We start from the raw sequence: 17,053 nt of genomic DNA on the forward strand, positions 1-17,053 counted from the left end.
ATCACACAGTCAGGAAACAGCCGTTCACTATGATCTTGTCTCTAATCATTAGCTAGAACAACCCTGATCCCAATTCTTTTTCACCCTCAATATTAACTCCTCCTTAGCAGATGAAAGCTGTGTCAGTGCAAAGCCAAATTAATTTATTGGGAAGCCCTCTGTGGCAGGTGTACAGTGTTTAGGGACAGGCCCAAAGAAAATTGAGACTGCTAGTTTGATCAGATACAGATCCACACGTGAGAGCTACAAGCACTGCCTTGTCAACAAAAATTCCAAAACCAATTTTTAAATAAGAATCTGTTTCTGGAATTTCTCCTCCCTTTCTCAGTCAGCAGTGCAGGAAATGCAAAGTTGAGAGAGGAGAATTAAATACACAAGAACAAATTAACTGATGAAGAGAAAAGAGAGATCTCTCTTTCAGGATGTTTTGGAGACATGAACAGTGCTTTTCTAGGACTGCAAAAGCACTGAGTATACATGGCCTCTCGTGAAGCACAACTCTTAAAAGTACCACTTCTCAGGGGACAGAGGTGTCATGTTCTCCCTCTCATGTGGGATTGCCACAGGAATTGTAGTTGCTTAACATGCAACTACACTGAGGGCACCACTGCCCTGAAGCCAAGGCTCTCAGGGTTTGTCCCCTCCATCACATTGAGCAGCAACCCCTAGAAAAAGCCCAGACTTTCCAGGAGCTCTGCAATATTGGAAAGCTGGACTTCTGCCCCCAGAAGAAGCCCTCAGTCACTGGGGAAAGGGTCTTTAATCCATGTGCAGTACCAAATATTACAAGCAAAGCCATAGCAAATTGCCTGCTGTTTGGAATAACACCCCATATTCTCCCAAACCTCCATGAAGTGCCCTCTCAGACAATATCCAGACATCAAGCCAACTCCCTCTAACCACAAGGGGCAGAAAAGAGTGAAGATCTACCCACCTTCCTCTAGCATCAGTGAGCCTGATCCCTCCACCTCTATCCATTCAAATTGTTCTACAGCAACTGGAAAATCATGAAATCTGGCTCTGCAGAAAAGGATTTTTGAGGAGAGAAAGAGGAGAAATTAACAGGATTTTTGCAGGGGAGAAATGACTGTGGGTCTTGGGACCAGAACTGTATTGCAAAATGCTTGTTCAAGTCCTAGAGCACACACACACACACACAGAAGGCATCCAGACTTTCTCTACCAGCCACAGAGCTCCTCCATCTTCCCCTACCCCACACACACCCTGGCAGACTGCATTAGCCAAACTGGATAGAGGGGATTGGACTTGTTTACAGACACACCACTAGCTGCTTAAAGGGGCTCTAAATCCGTGTTTGATGTGCAAACCTCCAGCTTTCCTTCTGTGCCTTTGTCAAGCAGCCCTGGCTCTGCTCATCCTCCTGTGTGTGTGTGTGTGTGTGTGTCTCAATTAAGATGAAAAGCGCCTTGTGCCGTCATCCCTCTCAAGGTAAGCTCCTCTGCAGTGCCAGTGCTGTGTCCTGTCTGCTGCCTCGCCTTTATCTGATCCATTTGCAAATGACTTTTGTATTCTCATTAGGCTCACCGCCTGCCCTGCCCTCCCACATGCACGCTCCCCCCGAAGGCATTTCAGCAAACTTGCTCTACCTTTGCAGATGTTGTTAAGCCTCTTACTGAATCTCACCACTGCAGGCTGCCTCTGTGTGTTCCCAAGGAGGGAAAGACCCGATTGTACATATTTTGCCTTTCTTCCTCCATTTGGCATATCATGGCCTCATCACGACTGCAATTTAATTAGCGCCAAGGAAAGCATTCCCCAGCATTTTCCACTGCAGAACAGCACCAGAAGGGAAGGATGCAATGAGAAAATTAAGTCTGCGGGGTCAGGAGAGGAGAGACCATTCACACCTCCTAAACTGGCCTGGGAGATCACCAAAGTTTATTTTTCCAGGTAAGGTCCACATATGTTCCATTCAACAGTATTCCTGCAGACTGTCAGCACTTAGGTGAAATAGCTCACCTCTTTCTCCACAAAGGGAGTATCTCTCTGCAGACCTTACCTCTCAGCACCTGGATTAGCTAGTCCCAGGTTTAAAAAAAAATAAAAGCAAAAAAGGGATCCAACACTATCCAGAGAAGCAGTAGAACAAATATAGGAGCTGGATATAAAGCCAGGGTAGACATAACACAAACTTCAAAAGAGGAGGTGGATATCATTTTGATCAATGAAGAGCAACAGAGCTGGCAGAAATGCAAACACCCTTCCTTTAGATTGGGTTCTCTGATCCTTCACAAGAATTTACTCTCTTTCAATCTGTGCTGGAAACAACCACCACTTGCACACTTGAAATCTGCACAGCCACTTGGTGAACAGACATTACCCAGGGCCTACAGAAACCAATGCACTCTATTTTGCAGCCACAAACACCTCCACTCCCAAAGGCAAAGAAAGCACAAGTTTACTGTTCTGAGGACATGGTACTGTCAACAGTTAAACCAGATGAGAAGGAAGGAAGAATACTGTGAGAGGGTGCAGACAGGTAAAATCCTAAACCAGGGAGATGCATTTCCTCAGCCAGTTAAGAATTCAGAGTTACCAACAGGGCAGCTCTTCCCGAAACCCAGGAGCCCCTGGGACCTGAGGAAATCCAAGTGCATCAGTGGTAATTGTAATAAATCTGCAGAGCTGCAGAGCGGGCCCAGCACACACAAGTTTGCTTGGTGATTAAGAGATCTCTGTAATACCTTCAGGTCCCCAGTGGGCCCGGGGCAGAGAGATACAGCTAACATGCATCAGACACATAAGAATATCTCAATCATTACCACAGCTGACGGTGGCTCCGAAGTCAATCGATCGGGCAATTAGATTTTATCAGCAGACGCCTCTGGGCCACCTACTTGTGCTGTCGTTGCAAAAGCCTTGGTTACCCCCGCCAGCTCCAGGTTGGAGCAGGTTTTTGCTGTTGGCATTCATTATTTCCTTTAAAGGTCCAGTATCAAGGGACACTTCAAACACGAGCTAGGCTGTCAGCTACTCCTATCTCGATGCTTTGCTTCAGTAAACACCCTGGCAGGGGGGGAACATCACTGCTGCCCCTCAAATCTCTCACATGCAGAACCTCTCCAAGTAGGGTCCAATCCACATTTATTCCAGACTGTCAGTGGAACAACACCACAGAGGTCTAGCAGAGAAGTTAGGGAAGGCCAAGACGGGAGCTCTGTTGCTCAGTAATTTGCTTTCTGACCTTAGCAAATTTGCTTTTCTGTGTCTTGGCTGACTCACACACCTCTACAAATTATTCAAAAACTGGTGGAAGACACAATGCACCTTGTCCAACACTACTGATGAAACTTTACTTGCTGGAAGCCCAGCTGCTTCCCTTTCTCCTTTAGCAGTGTCTTTCGGGTTTTTTATGTGTCTTTTCAAAGCACAATAACTCTTACATTTGCTAACAGAGATTTCTGTAGATGCTAAATTTACCAGTCACTACACTGGTCTTAATCACACCCAAGTGATGCAGCTGATAGAGCAGCTATTTGGTTTTGATGACTCTTTGAGCTTCACAAGATCCAAAACACGGTGACTTTTTCAGTCCCAGCCAAGTTCTAAGACTGCACCTCCTTTGGGTTTATTGTCCCAAAGGGCTGGCACGCACCCCCCTGTGGGCTGCTACACCCGCCAGGGTGTAGAATTTGCACTTTGAGCAACTCCAGAGTGTTCAGCTTCTACTGACTGGGACTGTCTGCCCAACTGCAAACCATAAATGCTAAACCACTGACAGAAAACATTTTAACAGCAGATTCCAACTTACTGTGAGAGCACTGCAGCTTATAGTCATGAGTGATGTGGGAGTTTTTAAACACACCAGCATTAACATCATTTATTCCATACTGTCCATCTCCAAACACCTCTTTGAGGGTAATATTCTCACAACCCAAATACACAGTATTGTTCTCAAAGGCACTCAATGCAAACAGCAGACAACTGGGGGCACATTTCTTTTTCCGTTATTGTTGTAACTAATTGATTTAACTAACAGCCAGTCCTTCAGACTGCCCCAACACTAACTGTCTGAATATGTAGCAGTTAGTTGTACCATTCTCCCCTGCCAGTAAAAACAAACAGAACCAAGACATAAACCAAATAATTGACATCAACTACAAATCCCAGCACATTTTGTTTCTGCTCCCTTGACTTCCATGTCCAGAAGGTGGTGACACAGGTACCAGTTCAGCACATGCTCTAAAGCCAGAGCTGGCAGGTTCTGGGTAGACTTTGGCAAATGAGCCTTCCCTTAATCAAACAGGCATGTGGAGTGAGCCAGCTCAGAGAGCAGGGAAAAACCAGCATTAAAACTGCCCCTGTGGAGATGTTACAATTCCCCCTCTCTCTTAAGATTACTAATCTCCCCACCATCCTCCCACCTACTCTTGCTGGTTAACTTGTTAGACACATCAAATCTGTATTGTCCTGAAAAGCTCTGTCAGTTGCTTGGTGGTCTCTTGTGTGAATGAGCCCTCTTCTGTTTCATTGCTCAGACTTCCATTGAGGTCAGAGCCAAGCACTGCTGTCCTCACTGCCACAACATGTGTGCAGGGCCTGTGCTTTATAATTCTGACTGTTTCTGATGGTTAAGAAGCTAACCAGAGAAACTGAAGCAGAAAATCTAACAAATAAGAATGAGGTTCCCTACATTTCATCTTTTCTACTGCTTAACACTAATGGGAATGGAAAATATCCTTTGCATTTCTGGAATGCTATGCATCTCAAAGAATTTCAACAATACTGATCAAGCCCAGCAGTTTCTCTGTAAAGCCAACGATACTAAAAATCACTTTACACACACAAGCAGCTGAGACATAAGCAGGTCATACAGAAAAATGCAACTCTCTGGCCAGTTTGGCACTTAGAGCTGTGTAGGGGAAGGGGCTGTGGAGATTGGTTAACAAACAGAATATGGAAATTCAGCTGGGAAAGCAAAGAGTGGGAGCTGCCCATGGCAGCTTTACAGCCATCTCACCAATCCCCCAGTTCAGCACAGCACATCAAGACTGAACACTTCACTGCAAATGCAGTCACAGAAGTACAAATTCCACTGCAGGCAGGAGAAACCTCCCTGGAAAGGACTCAGACTTCATGCAAAGGGCCAGCCAGGTACGCTTTATGTTACTGAAGATCCTCCAAAGACACTCCCAAAGGGTATTAGATGCAGTGTTCCCTTCAGAGCCAGGGTTAAGTTACACAGCCAACAGAATGGCTTTCAAGAAAACATGAACAAAACCACAAACATGCAGATTTTCAGAAGAGGCCCACATTAACATTCTCAGAGAGATCCATTTCTGATTTGGAAGGACAGGGATCACTCAATATAAAAACTAGCATCACTCCTAGTTTTCCTTCAACTTTTATTTTTCATCAAGAGTAATCTGTAGATTCTGCAAACAACAAGCAGATCTCTAGTTCATTACCAGTGCCTCACTTATTGACTGATGTGTGTCTACCACCAAAGCATCCTTGCCCACAGCTCCCTTATAGATTGGAGAGACAGTGCAGGATCCTAGGAGTGGTTTTGGTTCTACCACGTTAACTTGAAACCAATTAATTTCTCAAAAAAGCCAGGTAGCTTCAAAACCAAACCTGCTCACAAAGGAGTTGGCAGGTGCAGAGGCAGCACAGGGAACCTCTGATTAATGAAATTACAAATGAAACCATGCTCTCTGCAAGGCCTTTCTGCTTCACTTGACATTAACGCTGGGGACATTTCACCTCTTTGCTGGCACAAGCTCCTTTGCTAGTACTTTAACAGAGACCACGAGGATTGAGAACAATGCAGGGCTGAGATTCCGGAAGGTCTTTAACATCACCATGAAATCCTTTCCATATTAATCTTTAGCCAGAATATTAAAAGCCTTCGTATAGCTCACTCCAAAGTGTAACACAAACAGCTGCAGAAAAACCAACTGCTGCAAAAAGGAACAGCTGAGGGGGTGGAAGAGAGGAACAAAGCCAACAAACCCAAACCAGCAGGACCTGCTCCAGCTGCTTACCTGCTGCTCCCAAGCCAATGTCGATGCTGTTTCTCTTGAATTCACAACGGCTCTGGGTCTCTGGCATAACTAGCTGACGGCTCTGATGCAGGTTGGAGATGATAGTGGAGAGGTCGTTATCACGGCTGCAACAGAGCAGAAAAGCACCAAGTTAAGGAAATCCCATTTGCCACCAGATAATTGATTTCTGTGTGTGTCAGACGTGTGTGTGCACGTCGGGCTCTTCTCTTTGCCGTGACATGGCTGGATTACAAGAAAGGTTCTCCCCCTCCTACCCATCAGGTTCCCAGGTAACCTCCTCTGGGTTGGGGGAGCAGAGACTGAGTGCAAAGCACTTCCCAAACAGCACTCTGATTTCCCATAAAGGACTCTGCAGCTGACAGAGCTCCTGATTTCACTTTTGCCAGATATAACTTGCGTGGGCCAGAACTTGCATCTCAGATGGAAAAACTGAAAGTGTAGGAATTGGCAGATCTATTTCAGAATTAATAGGAACCTTGAACCGAAATAACTGATAGTTTTCTATCAGTTGCCACCCTTCTATTCTTGAATAAAAGTTTTTCCATTCCATCACTTTTAGAACACAAAGCTACTTTATGTAATTGAGTAAGTTTTTCTTTTAAGAGATGAATCCAGCCATCAGCATTACTCAGAGATGAGGGTACAGATTTATTTACAAAACTAATTTGCAATTCTTCAGTCTCACAGATCCTGAAACAAAGCTCCTTTCCTCCTTGGATAAGAGAACATACTAGAGCATTACAGCATTATTTAGCCTGTTACCCTTGCATCAGTTGCTGCTAAGTAGGCTAGTTTAGTCCTTTTTCCTTTTTTTATTTTCTTTCTGTGGAGAAGAAGAACACAAACACAAAAAGACATTCACTGTAGCAGATACTGCAGTTCAGCTGGTAAATGCTTTTGTTTGCAAATCGCTATCCACTTGCAAAATATTTCTGAATAAATGATATACAAACACTAAAGAGGAAAAACAAGCTAAAACGTATACATGATACTAAATGGAAATGCTGGAATGTTTCCCTTTTGGTTGTTTGCAATCTATGCTAAATTACCCTTCCTTCTAACATGAGGTGCTTGCCCCAAGCTAAATGTGGTTATTTTTCTTCTTCTCCTCTTTCTAAATGGAAGATGACTGCCAAAAGAACCAAAAACACTTTCAAAAATTATACATATTAGAAATATTGCCCTCCCTCCCACATTCACAGTTCCTTCCCAACCTCTACTCACATGACAAGTGCACCCACTCTGTGCTGCTGTGACACACAGCACATGACCACTGGTGCAGAGGAGGGTGTCCTCACCTGGGACCAGTAGGACAACCCGGAGGGTGCATTATCTGCAGAATCACCTAGCAATCATCTTCCCTTAAATATCCTCCTCTTATCCCCCCCTTACCTCCTCCCCACCTGCTGCACCCCCACCTACAGGCTATCAGCACTAGCAACAGAAGCAGATCTGCTCCAGAGAGCCCATTCCCAGTGCAGAAGCAGGGGCTAATCTGTCGTCTAGCTCTCTGCTAATCAGATAAGTTTATGACAGAAAGTCTTTAGACAGAGGTACTTTCAGCAGGCGTCTGGCTCCAGATTTTCACAAGATGCAGCAGACAAAAACAGACTCTCATTTCAGCAGCCACTGTCATGTTCCCTGCTGTTCCCCCCACCCCCAGGCTCAGCCAGGAGATCGGATGCTTGGATCTCAAAGCCTTTGAGCACCCGTTGCATCTTCCTCCGCTAAACCAGTTCAGATTCCTCCTTATGCAAGCAGATTGCTTATTACTTAAGCAAGCCCACAGGTGAGTGGGAAGCCCATTTCTCCTGTGCCAAGAAGTTCTGGGTCTTATCCTCTTTTAGCTGCCACCTTTAAGATGCATTATGCAAATATTTTGGTGTCTTAAGTAATTTATGGGATTAATGTGAAGTGATTATCAGTTCTTTTTAATCATGCCAATCAATAACTGGATGTCAGGGACAGAGGACAAATGCAGATAAACGCTGCCATCAGCACAATGCTCAGGAAAGGGCGGAGGAGATGAGCAGAAGTGCAGAGGGAGGAAGGCAGGGAGTAGGAAGAGAAAAATGGCATAATTACATCTTTGCATTTGCAGAGTGTCTTGCATCCCAATCGAGCCCAAAACACCTCTGATATGTACACACATTAAGAGAGCCAGGAGAAAGAATGGTTTAATCCACTACACTAAATGCAACTACCTCTTCTTTCTGGAAAAGAGCACAGTGACTTCTTAACGTGACTTGATTCTCCAAAACACAAAAGTGCAGAACATTGTGATATATCCACTGTAAATGAAAACAAGGAGATCTATATAGAAGAAAATATTACCAGAGCAGAATATTTTTCTTCCCCAATAGAGATGTTTAGGAGATTTTCCATGGCTTTAAAATTATAATCATCATGGATGCAAAGGTGCATTAGCAAGTCATAACTCCACACATGAGCAAATACCACAGGGCTGACAGATACACTCTACAGGCTTTGAATTCAATTCAGTCAGGATCCCAGGAAAACATGGATTTGCTGGAATACATTTGCAGAAGGCAAACTGAACACCAAGGTGACACTGAGAGGAAAGGGAAGTCTAGAGATAAGGCAAACAGGCTGAGACAGCTTTTAACACATCAAACTGTCCCCAGGAGCTGTTCCTTTTGCCTTAGTACATGGGAGGTTCAGAACAGAGACTGCCTTTGTGTTCTGGGCTTGTTCTACACCTGGCACAAAGGGAGGTATCTTATAGCTGGGGCTTAGCCTTAGCAGGAGAAAAGAGTGAATGGCAACCAGAGCTTCTTATGAAAATTTGAAATATATTTCTGCATAGGTGAAGACTTTAAGCATTTTTTTTTTAAATGTTGTAGGCCAAGCTGGTCCTAGGTGTTTGCTGTATTTGTGTGTTTCAGTTCCACACAGCTGCAGACTCCAGTGATGGGACCCTTCCATAAGGTCCACACCTGTGTAAGGCTCCCCTTGGGCCAGAGAGGACTTTCTACCACCATTAGGGATCAACAGAATAAAACGCAAGGTTTGGTACTGCAACTGAGAGCTCTACCAGCTCCCCATTGCCCATGACTGTGTGAGACAGCAAACAAACATCATTTTTACAAGAGGCCCTCCTGAGTCTCCACAGAGCAAAGCCTAACTAACTGCTTTCACCTCAGTGACATTTAACAGTGGATGTTTAAATTTTAATGGCACCTCAGTTCTGCTGGTACTCTACCACCCAATACCTCAGCCTGGAAGAAGGGCTCTGCCCAGCTAACACACTTTTCAGAAATAACCTTTTTTATTTTGCACACTCGCTGCCCTGGACCCGCAGCACCACAACTGCACCCTCAACCCTGAAACCTCACTGCAGGAGAAGCACAAACAACACAGCACTACCACAGGCTTGGGGAAATCTGCTTAGTCCAGGCACCAAAAGTTGCAAAATATGAGTTTTAAGCCCATCCTGGCCGAACTCTTCCCCAGCTCAGCCCTGCCCAGGCCCTTTCTCTGCCCCCAGCCCTGAGGAGAAAGCCTCAGCCAGGCTGCACAGGGCAGCCACACCACCTCCCATCCCCATAAAACTCCTAGAAATGTGTTCCTATTCAAAAAGCTTTCCTAAAGAAAAAAAAAATTAAAAATCTCTATTTCACTACAAGAGAACAGCACTTTGAACACCGCAGCCTGCCCTTACCTCAGCCCAAGTCGCATTGCGCTCCCTCAGCAGCGGCCCCGTGGCTCTGAGGAGGTGGCAGCTGCGTGGGGTGAGCGCCCAGAGCTGTGCGGGGCTGCCAGGGGCCTCTGCTGCTCCTCCACCCCCCTACTGCAGTCCCCTGTGACTGACTTGTGTCCCATGCTTCACCCCTAATTGCTGGCTCTGGATTTGTGTGCCCACGTCCTGTAAAAGTGGCCCGGTTCAGCCCATCTTGCAGGCGTGCAGCACACGAGGCCGCTCCCTCAGCCCCACTCACCAGGTGTTTGTGAGTTCAACTTGCTCAGAGAACAGGACAGTGTTTTCACAAGGAAAACTGCTGGTTTTGCCTCCACCTAACTGGCTCACACTGACGTGTCATCACACACAAAACAGGCAACAAACCCATGGGCTCAGGGTAAAAAATAAAGGAGTAAAGGTCCTTCCCTTAGAGAGAACACAAGAGGTGAAAGCATATCCAGCTTGCAGGACTTCAGCTGAAGAGGAGAACACCTGCTTTGGGAACACCAACACACAGCTAATAATGCCTAAAATGTGTCTGCTTGGTCTGAAGCCCTCACCAGCCAGAGCACAACTCTGTGGGAAGGAGCCTACACTGGGGGGATTGGAGAGGCTGTTCCTTCCCATGTGAAGGATTCCCCATGCCCATCAATCCACTCATGTGCTCACTTGCAGCCCTGGCAGGGCAGAACCCCCACTCTGCTTTTCCTTTATCTGCTCCCTTGGGACCCTATAACGCAGGCTGCTCCCCCATGCATGCACTGACACATGCACACACAATCTGATTACAGAGGTCTGATCCCTTCCAGTAGCATAAATATTATATTTTAAAAACCGGATTAGAGAAGGGGGCTTGAGCAAGATACAGATCTCCTGAAAGGTCAGGGAGGAGACAAATAGCCTCCTGTAGGGCTGCAGGTTGCCATGGCAACATTCAGTTTGCATGGGGTTTGGTAATTAATCGTTTGGGGACCTGCACTAATACAGGTATGTTTCCAAGCAGCAGGGGAGCATGTTCTGAGGGTTGACTGTCTGGGCACTTCCACCTCAGAGCAGCAAGTTTGGCTCTTACAGGAAAATGAAAGGCAGGAAACAGAGTACTGACTGTCAGGGATTCCAGAAGACACAGGGCTGGTTGGCCACATCCAGATTTGCTTTCCAACTGGGAAGTGACCAGTGCTACTAGCAGTCTCCTAAGACCTTTTTTCTGGCTCAGGATGATTGAAGCTCTGATCACAAGACATGTTTTTCAGGTATTTCTGCTATTTTGGTGGGCATGGTTCTACAAAAGAACTTGCAGCACTACAAGACTTTTGAGTCCAAACTTCAAATCCAATACACATTTAACTTCAGACCAGAACACTGAAATATACCCTGTCCTGTATCTGAACAGTGAATTAAAATATATCTAGTAAAGATACAGTCATGTTGTTGCTTTTTCAATTACAGCTGATATGCTGTTGCTCGATCTCTATTTGAATCCATTGTCCTATTTTTGCAACATCATACTAAGCAGCTGTGGAGAAGAATAAAATATTTTTAAAAGATGAGTATCTTGTGTGACAAAGAGTATAATGATTCTTGATAAAGCAGTGAGATCCCATCATCACAAAGATGTCCCTCCCACTAAGAAAGAACGAAGCAGCTCCCTAGCAGTACCTTACACTTCCCTCAAGGCCAACTCTGTAGCTTTGAGATCAGCTGCAATGGCAGAAATGGCCACTCCTGCTGCAAGCATTAAAAGCCACATCTAAATGGTCACTTAGCTGGACATAGGATGCAATGAAAGCTGCTCTCTAAAGCAAAAAGCCACCTAACCTTGGAGAGTATTTCTGAACACACTGCACACTTGACCTGTTACACTGACAACAGCAGAAAACTGCAGGGAGGGTGGCACTGGGGGCACTTGCAGAAGGTTCCAGGCTAGGTCTGGGAAACAGCAACAAAAAGTCTTCCACGTTCTAAAACCTCACACCCAAACCCCCTGAAGACTCGTGCAGGATACTGGGAGCATAGTCAGGATGACAGAGATAACCATGCAGCTCAGATACAGAGCTGAGCTGATAGTCTAAAATTCCAGTGCTCTGATAGAAGGAGCTCAGTCTGCAAAGCAGCAGTGAGAAGTAGTAATAACTAATGGCTGCAAAAATTACCTCTGGAGGAGAAACCAAAGCACTGCTGATGTTGTCTATGAATGCTTTGATGCACTAACAGAACTAGTTGGTCCTCTGTCTCCCCCAAAGCTGGTTGCTTTGATGAGACTTTCTGTACTGGCAGCATGGGCTCAATCAATTGCTGCATCACTTACAGGAAAAGGCACTCAAGGGGAGAGACAGCCACATCAACAACTGGTGGAAACGTCACCCAGACAGAAGGTGTCTGTTTGGGACAAGATGCCACAGAAATCCACTGACTCATCTGTGGAGTCTGCAGAGCAGCACCTGCAGGACAGCTAACCCAGCAGTGCTGTCATTCCTGGCACACGCTGCACGAGCAACGTCATCTGCTCTGGTTAATGAGCCACAACCTGTGCTCAGGGAAGGAGAAGTCTATCATGGGGACTGCCACTGAACTGTCAGATTTGCTAAGCGTGGCTGTCCCTTGGGATATATAAATGAATTAGGAGCAAACCCTTTCAGGGAAGCTGTGGTAACCAGACGTGCAGCAATCCTCTGTGACTGACTTCTGGGAATAATAATAATTTTTTTTTTTTGAGCAACATCTGCACCATAACCCTTTGACTGGCAGTGTTTGAAGCCAGCAGATATTGCTCCAAGACCCCTTCTGGTCTTGTTTTCTCCCCTGGTCCTCTTGCTGACCAGCATTTGGACCCCCTCTCCAGTCACCTCTCTTCCATCTCAAATGGCCTCAACAAACTAGTCCCTTATAACTCCTGAAAGTCATCTTCCAAGCCTGGTTCTGAAAACACCCCTGCCAGCACAAGTGGGGCATACACCTAAGGCTCTTGGCTCCTTGAGGTGCTGCCAAATCCCCAGCCCCTGTAGGGCACCAAGGGGAGCTGTACCCCCTTGAGATCCTCAGGAGGTGGCAGCTTCCACTGATAGTTAACCCAAGCTAGATTCAGACTGGGAGCAATGCCTTTTAAATGTGTTTCATTTACAGACATTAGCAGCAACTGCATCTTTAACAAGGAGAGGGATGAGGAGACTAATGGATGGAGACAATTAACCAAAATATAAATCAGTGTCAGAGTCTCTGCATCTCGCAGAGGCAGCCAGGCGCCCACAGGGTCTGCTGATTCTCCCAACGCGCTGTTCAAAGTGACTGCAAAGAGTGATTGGAAAGAGGGGGAGGGAGAGGGGAAGGAGAAAATTTGGTCAAAATTGAAATGATTTTCAATAATGGCTAACTCCCTGCTTGCTGCAGCCCACTCCAAAGTAAGAGGGCAAGAGCAACAATAACCTCATCCAAATGCCATGCCTCAACCTCCGGGCAAGGTGAGCCAGACTGAGCCCTGGGTGCCTCTCACAGCTTGACCATCCTGCTGGCAGCCCTGCCTTGCTCTGCCCACAGTCTGAACTGCAAGATCCCACTCAGTAACCTTTCAGTGCTGACACCAGGCACAAAAAGCATAGATGACTCTGCAGAGGAGGTATTTCACCTGTGGTGCAACACCGCTCCACAGTGCCCTAACAAAGGCTGCGCCAGTGGTTAGGAAATTCAGCACAAGTTTGAATCTCAAGCTGTCATTTTTCTGCTCCAGTTTCCTGCCCAGACTTTGCTGGCACGGCACTTGACAGCTTTGTGCTGCTCTTCTCCATACACAAGATGAAGCAGGGGTACGGTGTGAGTGGGAGGCATTAGACACCAAGAGGAAACCTGGTACTTGAGCAATGGGAGTTGCAGATATATCTGAGATAAAAAGAGGGAGTGATATTCTCAGTAGACACAAAACTGCATAGATCCAGAAACCACAAGACAGGTAGCTGAGGAAATGGTGAATGAATCTAGCACCAGACCAGACTGGATAACAGTTTTTCCCTAATACTTGATCAAATCAAAGGCAAACTGTGAAAACCCCGTCAAAAATGTATGACTGTCATTGAAGGAATGCAAAGTAGGAGACTGATGCCAGGTTTGGAAGAGAAGAGAGACTCAGAAAAGTAGCACAGGAGGAAATAAAACTGAAAAATATTTCTTTTTAAATATGTTTCACCAGCTCTCCATCCCTTTAACGATCACACAGTAAGTGCAGGGATTATATTAAATTTTACTGATCAATACAGTTGCCATAAAACTGTCCTGACCCCCTGCCCCTCCCTACAATAAAGAAAAAAAATCCAATATGCAAAAGGAGGAATGTCAGGGCTTGCAGAAGGAAAGATGCAAGGACATCGATTAAGGCAGAGAAAACAGAGATCAGCACAGGTGGGTGTCTGTGCTTCCTCTGCATAAACCCTCCTGTGTCTCTCTGAGGAACACACACAGGGTTTCTTTTCCATTCACAGTCTGACCATACCCAAGTCTGGTTCAGGAGCAGATTTCACTAGTGGCTCTGGTATAAAAATTCACAGAGTATTTACTCTGCCATGACTTCCTTCTCCCTACCACATGCACCTTCTCTAACCAGGCCAAGTCCTTTGCCTGGCCAGGTCAACACACCAGGAATGAGAGTTTGCAGCACCAAGAAAATGAAAATATTACCAGAACCTGCAGAAACACAAGTGGATTCTTCTTCTCTGTCAACCTCCTCTCTCCTCTCCCCACCACCTCCCCAAAAGACAAGTTTCTGGTGGAAGGATCAGAGCAGTGTCAGAGCCAGGCTGTTGTCAGAGTCATTTAGCAACCAGCCGACAGCAAGCGTGTCGCTCAGGGCTACCCAAACTGGAGCATACACCCAGGGACAGGAGAAGCATGTAAATCAGCCAGTGACTGTGTGAAGGGAATAATGAGCTTTTTATGGAAGCCATTAAAAGGAGAACCCAGATTGGTCTATAAATACTCTTGCATCATTACAGCTCTGAGAAACAACCTTATGTAACAGCACAACTCGGGAATGTCAGGACTGGTGTGAAATAACCACTTAAAGGCTCTCAATTTTTGCAGTTATCAATTTTTTTCTTTTCTTTTTTTTTTTTCTAAACCCAGACCAAAATGAATAACCAAACCTATGCACTCCAGCCCTTGGGAAAAAAAATCCACCTTCTGTCTCCCTGCTATGCACAGGTAAACATGGGGCTCATTAAAAGGACACAGAAAGATGGACAGGACCTGGGGACTGCTGGCTGTTGTGCTGCTGCAAGAGAAACACCACAGCTCCCACGTCAAATGCCACCAGTATCACTCCTTTTCCCTTAATCTGCAATGTCCAGCCTCTGTGGGCCATTTAATCACAGGTTCATTGATTTCAAACCCCAGAAGGGATGGTTATATCTACCTCGCCTGACCTCCTGCACAGAACCTGTCAGAAAATCACCCTCTCGTCTTCCCAGTTAATAGTGGCAGCTCAGAGGGAAAAAAATGTGTGACCTCTGTCCACAGGGAAGCAAGTAGGGACTATCCTTCTCAGAACCCCAACCACACTGTATTGAGTGCTTTGAGCATAAAATAACCTGCTCATTCCCAACAGCTGATGAATCCTCTCAACTCCTTCCTCAACGGGGATGCAAACCTCTACAAAATGACCATGCTGACTCCCTGCCACACATGCAGCACCACATCCCTGCAGGATTAAGCAGCTTCCAGTCCAGCAGAACCAAAAGTCAACTTGGGAGAAGGAAATCTGCAAAATAACTTTCTCCTCAGCATGTCTTGGTTTGGCCTGGCATGGCCTTTGAGTGCCAGAGGTCCTTGAGCAGACAGGCAAGGTCACCGTCTCTGGGCAGTAAAACTCAGGTCACTGAGTCAGCAGAAAGGGAGAAGGGATATGGCTCAGGGAAAGCTCCAAGCTCAGAACGATCATGGGCTCTTCCCCCTCCTCCCTGCCTCCTGCTTATCACCTTGCACACAGCTCACAACATCCAGCAGCAGCTCCCTAATCACACAGCACACAGCCAATACCTTTCCTCTCAGGTCGACGGTGGACAGGACAGCAGGAGCAGGATAAGACCTAAAGCTGGGCACAGGAGGATTTGGGTCAAGGATTTGAAGGCTCTGATCAGGTGACTAATAAAGAAGTAGATGGGGCTGGGAGAGATTCAAGAGGGAGCAGCAGAGTTTGTTTCCCTGTTAAGCAAGAGGCAGCATGACCCACTGACAGGCTGTGTCACTTTTCCATCAGAGATGGGCAGATAAGCCCCAGGCAAAGAAGCTGGAAGCAAGCAATGTGTATGCAATGTGTATGTGCAGCTCTGAGGAGCAGAGGGGCTGCCTCCAGACCTCTCTGTGCTTTACTGCTTCTCCCCATCCCACTTTTCATCCCCCTCAGGACCTCTCTGCCATGAGCTGGGCAGCCTCAGCTCCCTTGCCCTGCTGCTTCATGAATTGCAGTGTTGCAAGCAATGAGGCAAGCTGCCTCCTGATGCATTTTCTGGCTGCCTCTCCTTATTGCCCAAGTTCATCTTTAACTTACTCTGACTGCTGCAAAACCCTAGGTCTGGTGACTGACATTCATAGCCAGCACTTTCTGGACCAAGTGCAGACTGGCTCTGTGACTCAGGAATCCAGCATGGGATCTACTGAAGCTGATGGACAGACCCACACCTCCCTGCACTGTGGAAGTGAGCAATACCCATGAAGATTTTGTACTCTAGATGGAAGGCAGAAGCATAATTTTCCACAAGGAAAGATTAGGGCACAGTTGCCTCTCATTCCATGGCCTCCTTGATGTATTTTTATTGCTCAGTCTTTTGATTGCCTTTTAAAACTTCATTATTGATAAAGGAACCTCTCAGTCACTTTATGTCCTTCTTAAACATCTGCTTCCACAGACCTTGACAGACAACAATTTACCAGCACCCACTGCTGCCTCTCAGGTACCCTCACCTTCCCATGAGAAATCACCCATCAGACACAGGGGAAAAGGGAAAAAAAGGAGAAAGGCAAATGAAGGGAAAAGAGGAAAGAGGGAGGGGTAAGTACATTTTACCAGCTGGAATGAGCTGTGAGGCCTGAAAATCCCAACCCCAACCATGGCCATAGAGCTCAAATTCTCCTTACAGACACAGCTTGAAAAAAACCCCCAAAAATCATCCTGCAACATCCCAAGCAAAAATGCTCATAACATTTCATTAATGCTCATGACAGTTCATAAAAATGAGCAGTAGAGCTGGCAACTCCAAAATTAGGTGGAAATAAGTATAAAGATGTTTTTATTGTAATTCTGCTTTGTCATTCAGCTCTCTGCAAGCCCATAAATAAAAAT

The 17,053-nt window shown here is 46.0% G+C and overlaps 1 protein-coding gene across 2 annotated transcripts in view; it reads right to left on the bottom strand.

The window, feature by feature from the left end:
- The window catches only part of SAMD11 (sterile alpha motif domain containing 11), a 115,884-nt gene that overhangs the window by 45,078 nt on the left and 53,753 nt on the right, over positions 1-17,053 (bottom strand). For both annotated transcript variants that reach the window (XM_030463658.1, XM_030463657.1), the window contains one exon: positions 6,009-6,133. In XM_030463658.1, the coding sequence (XP_030319518.1) occupies positions 6,009-6,133 (125 nt within the window). The remainder of the gene's footprint in view (positions 1-6,008; positions 6,134-17,053) is intronic.

Source organism: Calypte anna, chromosome 21, assembly GCF_003957555.1.
Source record: "Calypte anna isolate BGI_N300 chromosome 21, bCalAnn1_v1.p, whole genome shotgun sequence".
Lineage (NCBI taxonomy): Eukaryota > Metazoa > Chordata > Aves > Apodiformes > Trochilidae > Calypte > Calypte anna.